Genomic DNA, 12,704 nt, shown 5'->3' on the forward strand with positions numbered 1-12,704 from the left:
ATATATTATAGTAATGTTTTTAATATCATAAATGAATTACAAAAATTAAGGTATTTTCCAGCAGTATATTCAAATATTATATATATATGTTCAATAAATATACAGTATGTATATGTGTTTTCAAGTTATATTTTAAAAAATATTTTACATAACTGTTTAATTTATTTATTTTTTTTAAAAAATAAAATAAAAATGATTGCTTGATTTCAGGTTTGTAAATAAGTTATTTTTTGTGGTGCAAAATTGATTAAACTATTAAAATACTACTGACAACGATAGTAATATTTTTCAAATATATATATATTTATAAAAAAAAATTATACAAACATTGAACTATTAAATTCTTGAAAACTTCCTCATTATTGCCCTCTCTCTCTCTCTCTCTCTCTCTCTCTCTCTCTCTCTCTCTCTCTCTCTCTCTCTCTCTCTCTCTCTCTCTCTCTTCAATGTCTTTCAAAATTATATTTTTTTAAATATTTGTTGCCTTTTTTTATAGTAAAGCCGCTACAAAAGTCATGATAATCTAATAAATTGATTGGAAAATGTATTTTACATTTATAATTACATTTTTTTACATAAATAGTAATTCATATTATTATTATTATTATTATTATTACAGTTAAACATTTCAATACACTATATACTGTATATATAATTTTATATATATATATATATATATATATTTACTCTAAATAATTATTTACAATATAGAATTATTATTAGTAGTATTTTATATAATATTGATTTTTTTGCCAAAAAACAAAATTTTCATTATCAAAATAAAAGTAAAATAAAACTAATTTATTAATTTGTTTTTTTTCATCTAAAAAAATTAGTTATCATAAATAAGTCAAAAAAAAATTTTTTTGTTGAAAATTTGTTGTTCAAAAAGTTTATGCAATATATTCATAATAATTATTAGTTGTGTGAATATAATCATTTAGTTTTGTTATTATTATTATTTCAACGATTTATGTATTATTATTAGTATGGATCACACAATTTGTTAACAATAAATAAATAAATAAATAAATAAATAAAACAATTATATCTGATTTCAAATTAAAATCGTATAATAAATTTTCGAAACAAACAAACAAAAAATCAGGTTTTTTTTTTGTTAACATCAAAATAGTTTTGTTTTAAAAGTAATTGTTGTAAATATATATTATATATATTATAAATATTTTTTTTTACTTAAAATAACATCAATTGGCACAAAACATTTATTGATTATTAATAAAAATTTATTCAATAATAATTATAATAGTCATATAAATTATCGATTTGTTGAAATTGAAACGTTTGTTTTATTATAATAATAATAATAATAATAATAAATGAAACGTTAAAAATAGTTTAATCTTTTTTTTCTAGAAAAATAAAATTATTTTATTTTATTCTATATAATAAATTTGTTCATTAAATTTAAATACAATTCAATTTTTATTATTGTTTTATTAAATTTTAAGCACAAAAAATAATTTATTTTTAGTTATGCAATAAAATTTATTTACTATCATAAAAGTACATTAAAATACTTACATATATAAATATATTATTATTATTTTATAATATTTTATATTAGTAAAAATAATAGTATTAGTAAACATAACAAATAAATAAATTATTTAATTATTATTTTATTAAATTAATTAAATTACATTAATTTTTTTTAATAAAGTTATTAAAATAATATTACTGAAAAATAATATACAATAATAGTTTCATCAAATATTACTTTTAAAATAATATATTAATTTTGTTTTTATTAAATAAATGATTTATTTAGAAATTTTTATCAATAGTTTCAATGTTTTACAATATAATGCTTTTTTAAGTTTTCATAATGAGTTATGACAACTCAAAAAAAACAATTATGATATATAAAACCTAATTTTAATTTATTTTTATTAATTTAAATGCTTATTTTAAAAACATTACTATTAGTATTAGTATTATTATTCATTACTTATTATAATTACAAAACTTTTTTATTATTTAAAAAAAAGAAAACAACAATCTATACTAAATAATAATAAAAATAAATCAAAAAATAAATATCGAGAAAACAGTATTTTAATTATTTAATGATATGTAAAAAGTGTTATTTTTAGTAAAACAATAATAATAAAATTACTGTGTATTTATCTATGCATAATATATTATATAATACAGAAAATATACAGTATATTATGAAACAATAACTAAAACTAAAAACTAATACAACAAACAGTAAGTTAACAAAAAAAAATAAATGAATAATAAACTCATAATTATTAAAATTCATTTTATGATTTATGTCATCATTTAAAATAATGCTAATAAGCTATATATATATATTAGTGAATATATTTTACATATAATTGTAAAACATATATATATATATATATATATATACTAAATATATTAATAGTATATACAGTATATATAATATATACAATATATAGGAGTGATTGTATTATTTGTGTAAAGTTGTCAATAATGATAATTTTCATTAGAAAATAATATTTAAACCAAAATATAAAAAAAATAAATAATAATAATAATAACCAAAAAGTTAGGTCCTGTTTGTTAGTTTTTTTCTTACCTATATATTTACGGGTTTATTATTTTTGAATACACACACACATACACACAGATATAACAACAAAATAATATTTTTATCTACAATACAAAATAATTTTTTAAAAATAATTTTCAAAAATAAATTTTTTCTTAAGCCCATCAAATGGTAAAAATAAAATATTTTCAAAAAAAATTATTTATATAAACAAAAATACCCCCATAATAACAATGTTGCATACAAAATAAATAAATAAATTTTAATTAAAATATAAACATTAATAATAATAATAATAATATAGTATTCAATGAATATATATTAATATATATATATATATAAATGTATTTATGTTAAGCCGGTAACAGTTACTACTGAAATGTGTTGATAATATATATTGAAATTTGAAAAATAAAATTATTTATTTATTTTTTTATTGCAATGAAAAAAAAATTTCAATAACACTTATTTAAATTAATTATAACTGTGATTTGTCGATAAAATAAATGAATAACTAAATAATAATAATAATAATAAAATTTTTCAAACACACATAATAATACATATGTATATTTATAGTAAACTCAATGGGGGTTATATTAGCAATGTTTGACATAACTTTATTTTGAAGATAAAAATAATAATTATTTTATTTTATTTTAAGGAAATTTTTTCTATTCACAGGTTAGCAAACAAACAAACAAAAACTAAATTATTAATACAATCAGAAAATTGTTTTTTTTAAATAATAAGAAATTAATTTGTTGCTAACTATAATTTAAAGTTATTAATTATAGTTTAGTTAACATTATTATTATTTATTTTTTTTATTAAACTAATCATTTAAACTAAACTAAAATAATAATAATAAAAAAGTCTACATTTGTTATATACACACAAAACAAATTATATTAAGTGTTAATTGACCATTAATTTGGTTTTTTTAATTAGGTGGGCATATATTATTATTATTAATTATTATTATTTTCATAGAAAATAATGCTCAACAAATTAATTAATCATAAAAAGTATTACACATGCATAAATTATAATAATAATAATTATTATGTTTATTGAAACTAATAATAATAATAAAAATAATTTTGAGCTAGGTTACATATTTTATTTTTATTGATAATTTTTAATTTGTATTTATTTATTTTTTTTTGGTTCTAATTTTAGTAGTTTTATTGTTGTTGTTTTTTGTTTATTTTAATAAATAATAATAAAATATTTATTAGAGAGAGAGAGAGAGAGAGAGAGAGAGACGCGGGTTATTGAATTGGAAACAAAAATTTTATTTTTTTATAATAGGTTTAACATATTAATTGCATGAATTGAAAATGTATTCAATAATAATAATAAAAAAATAATACATAAATAAAAATAAAACAAATACCGTTATGTAGTACTGTATGGCATACACACAAGTATTTGGGGAGAAAAATATGAAATGCCATTTACAGGTACAATATTTTTATTATTATTATTATTATTATATATGCATTTATGTATATATATGTATGTGTGTGTGTGTAGCAAAAAAATATGTGTTTCCCCTTTTTTTCATAAAACAAAAATTTGTAGCTTTTTTTCGCACACACACACACATAGAGAGAGAGAGAGAGAGAGAGAGAGAGAGAGAGAGAGAGAGAGAGATCCACACCAAAAAAAAAGTAGTTTAAAGTCGTAGAACCCGTTTATGATGAGCCCAGACCTCTCCTAAGAGCACATGTAGTTAGTGGCAAACCTTCTAATTTTATGGCATATGTAAGTCAGTGATGATGTGTTGAACGTATTGTCTAAAAAAAGTTTTTCTATCTCTCTCTATCTCTCAATGTCTCAACTATACAGTACAGTATAACTAACTAACTAACTAACTGACTGACTGACTGATTAACTATCTAACTGTGCTTTATATTAAACAAGCAAACAAACCAATAACGACAACAACAAGAAAATCAGTTAATAATAAGTTTGTCTATAAAGAAGTCTATATGAAGTGTTAGTTTTATATATATATATAGAGAGAGAGAGACCACCGATAATAATAATAATAATATATATTAATATATATATATATATTGTCTATAATTCACTTTTTTCCCCATAAAAAGGGTATCTCACAGACACATCAAATAGATTGATGGTCTGTCTATTAGTATTATTATTATTATTATTATTAATATTATCTATAAGTAATAATAATAATTGATAGTCAACCAAATTTTTTTTTATTTTAAACACTATCCAAGTTGACAATTTTTGGTCAACAATTTGATTTTTATATTAAATATTAATAATATATTTGAATACACTTTAAAAAAAAAATAAATAAATCATGAATCTCAATACAATATTATTAGCAACAATTGCTTTAGTGTTTAATATTAATTATTATTTAACAATTGTTGGATGTACCGGATCAGCTCAATCTAAATTGGACTCACAGAGTAAGTTAAAACTTTGTTTTATTTAAATATATATATTTATTATAAAAATTTCTAATAATAGTAGTAAAAAAAAATATTTCCCAATTTTTTTGTGATAATTTTTATTGCATATACAGTATATATATAAATATATATATATTCTTTCATTAATTTCTAATAATTTCTGATAATTATTGTTTATTTTTGTTGGTATAAATAATAATAAATTTTTTTTATCAAATTTTTCAATCATACAGTAATTATACAGTAGTTTTGAACTGTAATGCGAGCTAACTGTGTGTTTGTTGAATATACAGTATATACTGTGTATATAAAACAAACTATATATATATGTAGAGTTCAAGTAATGTAATATAGATTACTATTAATGTGTATTTTATATATTATATCTACTAAATTATATTTATATATATATAAATTATAATGAGTTTTAAAAAATTATTTTATACATTTTTATAGTGTCATAAAATAAAATACTAATACTAATAATACTAAAAAATATTAGTAATAAAATTTATTATTATAATATTACTATCATATTATATGATCTATTTTTAACCTTACATTTTTAGAAAATAAAATAGTAATAGTAATAATAATAATATTATTATTATTGATAATAATAATAATATAAAAGTGATTATCTATAAATAAACTATATGTATATAATATTTATATTTAAATTGCATATAACAACAACAACAAAATTTATCAACATAATCATGAATTTAATTTATTTTATATTTAATCTTCAATTTTTTTATTAATAATTTCAAACAATATAGACATACAAACAAACAAAAAATTTTTAACTAAACTATACAACAATAGGTTTTTGTTAGAAAAAGCAATCTTTTATGTTATTTTATTTGTTAGTAATTTTTTCAGTTACCATTTGAATTTTCAATTTATTATTATAATATAAATATATTTATAAATTATAATATATATATATATATAAATTTATATATAGATATATAATAATAAATCTTACAAAACTTGAATTGCAAAATGAAAACACAACAATTGCTTATAAATTTATTATTATTATTATTATTATACAGTATATACTAGTTTTATTTTCTGCTAAAATTATTATTATTATAATCGATTAGTTAGACGTAAAAAATATATATTAAATTATGTTTATGTGTGGAGAAAGAGAGACAGAAAGAGAGAGAGAGAGAGAGAGAAATAAGTAATCTATTGATGAGTCTATAAATTAATTACATAAAAACTACTACTACTAATAATAATTAAAATGCATTAAACAAATTTTTATTAATTAAAGTTCATCAATCAAACTCAAACATTATTACAATTTTTTTTAAATATAAATATTATAATTACGTTTTTGAAGATATAGTTTATATATATATAATCATTAGTCTATGACCTAATCCGATACACGATCAGACCTAATATATATTTATATATATATTTGTATGTATTATATATGTATATATAAAAGTCGGTCCTTACAGTTTATGTACAGTTTATGCTCTATACTAATATACAGTATATATATATATATAGTATATAAACTCTTATTTTTTTGTCGTCAATATACAGTATACTAAAAAAAAGCAATGAATATATAAATTTTTTCATTATTATTATTATTATTAGTGTTATTTATTGTCAGTGAAAAATTAGTTATCATTGAGTCGTGTAAAAAGGCATTCATTCATTTGGATGAATCACACTATTTATTTAAATCAATAGATTTTTAATTTTTTTTAATATTATTATTATTTGAAGGCAATAATAAGTCATTGCTGCTGACAATGATTAACCTGTCTTATAATATATATATATATATATACAGTATATATATATATATATATATATATATATATATATATATATATATAATATTGGTAATAGCAATAATATATGTATTTAACAAGCGCGTCGCGACCCACATAAATCTATAAATTATTATTATATAACTGTTTTTTAACATAACGGGCTAAAACACTATATATATACTGTATATATATATATATACTGTATATATATATATATATATATATATATATATATATATATATATACAGTACATACAGTTTATGTATGTAAAGTATGCATTAATTTTTACGGACCACCAAACCCTGTGAACTGATTGACATTGAAATTCTCGTTAAAATGTAGTAATGCTCTCTCTCTCTCTCTCTCTCTCTCTCTCTCTCTCTCTCTCTCTCTCTCTCTCTAACGTATTGCTAGAACTGGTAGCACAGGAAAACTCATACATAATAATAATAATAATATAAACAAAAATAATATGTAAAAAGCGTTTGCTCTATCTTTAGGCCCCAGAATTAACTTTGTGTGACTTTTTTTTGCATTACTACTACTACTACTACTACTAACTACTAAACTGAGCTCTACTTATACATGGATTGTTAGCATAGCGGTTATAGGGCTTATGTATATGTATATATATATATATATTAGGTAATAATGGTTTATAAACTATATATATATAGATATATTGTATATGCAATAAAAATGTTTCAAATATTAAACAAAACGATTTTTGAATATCACATTTGAATGAATGTATGAATTGCTTCAATGATTAAATAAGTCGATGTCTTCTCTCACACAATAATATTATTATTATTATTGCAAACGATTTATAATTATCTCTCTCTTATTATTATTATTATATATGGATTTTTTTGACAATATATACATACATATAGTATATTTAACATATATTTTTTATTAATGCCAACACATACACACACAAAATATTTTAGTATTTTTTTGCAATCATTGATTACTTAATAATAATAGTTATAATAATTTTATTATTATTTAAGTAAAATATATAGTTTTTGTTAATTTTTTTTTGTTGAGTAAAAAAATCATTATCAATAGTACAATATATATATATAATATATATATATAATATTTATATATATATATATATATATATATATATATCAACTATTATACACTCTTTTAGTTATATATTATTATTATTATTATTATTATTATATTTACATTGCAATAGACATTGACATTGCTTTGCAGGCAATTATTTCAATACATAATAAACAAAATTAGAAAAAAATTATTTATTTATTTAACAAATAAATTGCAACGAAAAAAATTATTAGAAAAAAATTAGAAAAAAAACATTTAAAAAAGCGCTTAAAATATTATAAAAAGATAATATTATTATTATTTTTTTTTGTTAAAATAAAAATACAAACATTAAATAAACTATTTATTTTAACCCCCATCACCCCCAACACCACACCTACCCCTACCTCTAACCCCACACCTAAATCATCAAAAATATTTTGACGGTTAGGTATATCATCACCAGTACAACCATCACAACAACAACAACTACAACAACAACAACAACCAAATATTCATTCTTCCTCTTCTTCTTCCTCCTCCTCTTCCTCTTCTTCATCACAATTATTAAACTCTGGTTTTGTTCCAATCGCTAAACCATTAATAGCCAAACTACCCGAACGACATGGTCTGTTGACATCGTTATCGGGTGCCGTCTCCAGCGATAACCAACACCACCAACAACAACAACAGCAGCAACAGCTAACAGATCCGGGACCTGTTATCACACGAATTGGTTACACAAACAATGCCAACCCTGACTACGAGCTTCAGGGCTACGGACTGCCCAGTTATTCAAATGCATATCAGCCGTCGTCGTCGTCGTCGGCCAATGCGTATCAGTCGGCAGCAGAATCGCCCAAAGCTTCGCCATTGATAGGAAAAGCCGAATCGGCAGCGATGGTCAATAGCGATCACCATCACCTCCAACAACAACAACAACAGCATCACCACTCGTTGCAATACCCGATGCCGTCAACTATTCAGCACATGTACGACACACAACCCAATACCCGATATACTAAATATGCGAATCCAAACACTGGCGGTGCCATCGGTAGCGAAGACTATTCAGTTGACTCGCCGGCCACTCAGGACACCAATCGCAACAACTTTTACAAACAGCTAAATTCAGACTCGGAAGTGACAAAATTTCTGAAATCATCGGCCACCGACCAGAATGAAGAGTTTGCGCCCGCCGTCGTCGGCGGCGGCACCGAACCCACCGATGTTACCGCTGATACCGATTCTGATTATCCGTCGATGGCCGCAGCTGCTGCCGGCGGCGATAGGACACCATCGCAGGACTATCATCTAAGCAAAGCTCAGAAACAGCAGTCAATGAATCCGATGCTCAACGAAGACCAACAGTTTATATCGCCCGAAATGGCCCAACAATTGTTCAAACAATACGCCCAATCGACTGGCCAAGAGCTCAATGGCAACTCACTGATGGACAATCAGCAGTCCGCCGGCGGTGCCGGAGGAGGAGTCGGTCCTACATCCGAGACAGATATACAGACACTGTTGGGTCAATTGGGTTATAATATACCTCAGAAATCGCAAGCTGAACTGTTGGCCAATTTGCAGGAATTTTCGGCAAACAGTAATCTACAGCAACAAATGGCCAATTTCGGGTCGGCCTCGCAATTGAATCCGCAATTAGGATCGCAAGTAAACTCGCAGATTGGCGCCCAAATGGCGGCGGCTAACAATCAGCCCCTACAGCCAGTGGGAGGCGGAGCAGCTGGAGCTGGTCTTCAAAACTTTTCGCCCGCACCCGAAGGTAGCCAATTGCCGGCACCGCCCGGCTATAAGCACGTCGGCTATATAACCATTCCGGCCGGTACTGCCAGCGTTCCCAGTCTAATGAATACACCAACTGGTGGCCTACCAGTAATCAGACCGATGTCGCTCATGTCTAATCCAGCTCAGGGCGATATCAACAATGGACGGCTGCCACTAGGTATGACCCAAAAACATTTGCAACAATTTCAAGATCAGTCTAAAAAAACACAAGAAAAACAAACATCTGAATCAAAACCGAGGCGAACACTCCTGAGTCGACTAAATCCATTGAATATGTTAAGACGTTTTCGGCAACGACGCGAAAGACGACAAACTGGTGATCTCAATGGACAACAGCAACAGTCAGACATTGTTCGTATGTCCACTTCGGGTATCTACGGTATGACACCGGGTATGTTGCAAAATTCCAACGCCGCCGGTTTTGGAGCCGGTCTATCAGGTCTGGGCGGTATGTCCGGTCTGGGAGGAATGTACACCAGTATGAGTGGTCCGCAACCGGTCTACGCCAATGTTCCCGGTGTTAGCGGTGTAGCCGGGTTTTCGCCAGCAATGGGTTCATATGGCGGCGGATTTTCTTACGGTGGATATCCAGCGGCAGCGGCAGCAGGCGGTTACGGTTATATGCCGACAATGTCTATGATGGGAGGACAGGGAATGGGAGGCGGCAAAGAGCAGACAGCGGCCAGCAATGGTGTTATGTCGGCCAGTAGTCTTGACGCTGCCAACGCCGCCGGATCGATGCCAATGATGATGCCCTACAATCCGATGGGCGGCTTCTCGCAAATGGCTCCGATGTCCGTACCGATGGGCCAAATGCCGTACGCTATGATACCCCAGCAGACAGCGGCTGCATCGTCACAGTCATCATCGTCATCGTCAGCTCAAGAGGAAACCCAAGAGAATCCGAATCAATTGCCAGGTGGTATCAATCTGTCGGATCTGCTCAAAGACGAAGAAGACGAAGAACCGTCGAGATTCAGACGATTTCTTGGTTATCTGAATCCGATGAATCTGTTCCGTCGTTTGCGCGACCGAAATGCCACCGAAAACGACGACCGAAAACGTTTCGGTAGATATCGCCGACATATTGCCGAAAGTCAGTTAAGTGACAAATCATTTATCCATTTTCCCGAATCTGAGTCCAATCCGACGCCCACACGAATGACTTTTCTGAAGAGGTCGGGCCGTAAATCCAGAATGAGATTCCCGAGAAATGACGATTCGGACGTCATTTTTACGTCAAATGAGACCAACGATCATTCAAAAGACGACAACAATAATAATAATAACAACAAAAAGCGAGAAAAGTTAGATTCAGCCGATTCGGGTCTTCATTCATTGTCCGACCAGACATCGGAAGAAAGTCACGGCGGTCGGCAAAGAAGTAGTCGAGTGACAAATCGACGCAATCGTAGACCCAACCAGAGGACACATTTTGCTTCCGAGAGCCGACATCTGGGACTTATGGGAAGCGGCAATTTTGAGGTCATCCGTGGCGGTACGTTTACCGCCGACGACGAAAAGTCCAATTCGGTAAACTCGGGAGGCGAAGACCGATCCGGTCATAACGATAATGACAACCCCACTAGCAATATGTATACCGGTCTCGAATCGGACGAGTACTACGATTCGGGTAATCCCGAAGTCCTTGGTTTCCAAGGTTTCAACGGTTTCGGTTCAATGTATAATACACTGTCGGCTAGTAATACCATCGCTAAAGTGGCCACAATTGACAAACGACTAGACAATGACGATGACGACGACCACCACCGCGACGAATCCGTTGGCCATCCGACTATCGGTAACATCGAAAACGCGGCGCTCACGACCACTGAGCTCAAGGCCATCTCTTGAGACTAGTTTTACTATAAGTTTTAGTCAATTTTTTTTATTATTATAAAATCATTAATTAATTAATTAATTATAATTATATAAATATTAATTAAAAATTTAAAATAATTTTTTTAGTATTAGTATTATTAATGGGTTTCTCTCAGTGTGTCTGTGTGTTAGTGTATGTACTGTATGTGTGTGTGTGTGTAATGTGTGTCTAATGTTTGATGATATTGTCGACGATTTATTATTTTTTTGATTTGTTTTAGATAAGAGAAAAAAATTTATAATAAATGAAAGATTTTTTTCTTTGTTGATGAAAATGAAAACATCAAACAGCTATCGACACTTCCGGTGATAACTCCAGTGTTTTATTATATATATATTTTTTTCGCGAAAAAAATATATAATAAGAAAAATCTCATGTATTTTTTTAAGAAAAACTAATTATTATTATTATTATAATTATTATTATAAATACTCTTTAAAAACTTATATAAAGTTTTTATATGTTGTATCTCATGTCCGTCTCATTTCATTATTATTAATATTATTATTATTATTATATGTTATCATTACTTTTAAAAAAATATTATGTCATTATATTTTAATTATAAAACTAACTAATTTAAATAATAATTATTTTATATACATATTATTATTATTATATAACTATTTGCTGTCAAAATAAATGTGAATAAATTTTTTGTTTTGTTATGTAAAATATTAAAATGAGAAAAAATAATAATAATTTGGACCAAAAAAATAATAATTTAATTATAGTTTTTTTTAAAAGTAATTATTATTATTATTATTATGAATTATTTCAATTAATCAATTAATTAATTAATATATTAGTTAATAATTATAGCGCCAATTGTTTTATTTAAAATGCTATCATCTGATTGGTTGGAAATTGTCGCTAAACAAAACTATAGGATTTCAGCCAATCACGTGTCGTTGTCCATACAAAACACGTGTACTTTTTGTGATTACAAAAACATAACAACAATAACAACACAAACACAAACACACAGTGTGTTTGACAACCAAACAAAACAGCTGTCAATCACTTCAATTGTTAATTGATTTTTGTTTTATTAATTAATTGTTTTATATATTAATAAATACTATTCAATTAAAAATGTTGTTTATTATTATTATTATTATAT

General features: G+C 26.1%; 1 protein-coding gene across 1 annotated transcript; it reads left to right on the forward strand.

Annotated features, from left to right (window-relative positions):
• Window positions 1-4,904: 4,904 nt before the first annotated feature.
• Window positions 4,905-11,553, forward strand: LOC128966110 (uncharacterized). Its single transcript, XM_054312923.1, has 2 exons — window positions 4,905-5,016; window positions 8,498-11,553. Exons 1-2 carry the CDS (start codon window positions 4,905-4,907, stop codon window positions 11,551-11,553), a joined length of 3,168 nt encoding a protein of 1,055 aa, XP_054168898.1.
• Window positions 11,554-12,704: the final 1,151 nt, after the last annotated feature.

Source organism: Oppia nitens, unplaced genomic scaffold (assembly GCF_028296485.1).
Source record: "Oppia nitens isolate AA-2021 unplaced genomic scaffold, nextdenovo-longstitch-racon4-pilon3 scaffold19_pilon_pilon_pilon, whole genome shotgun sequence".
Lineage (NCBI taxonomy): Eukaryota > Metazoa > Arthropoda > Arachnida > Sarcoptiformes > Oppiidae > Oppia > Oppia nitens.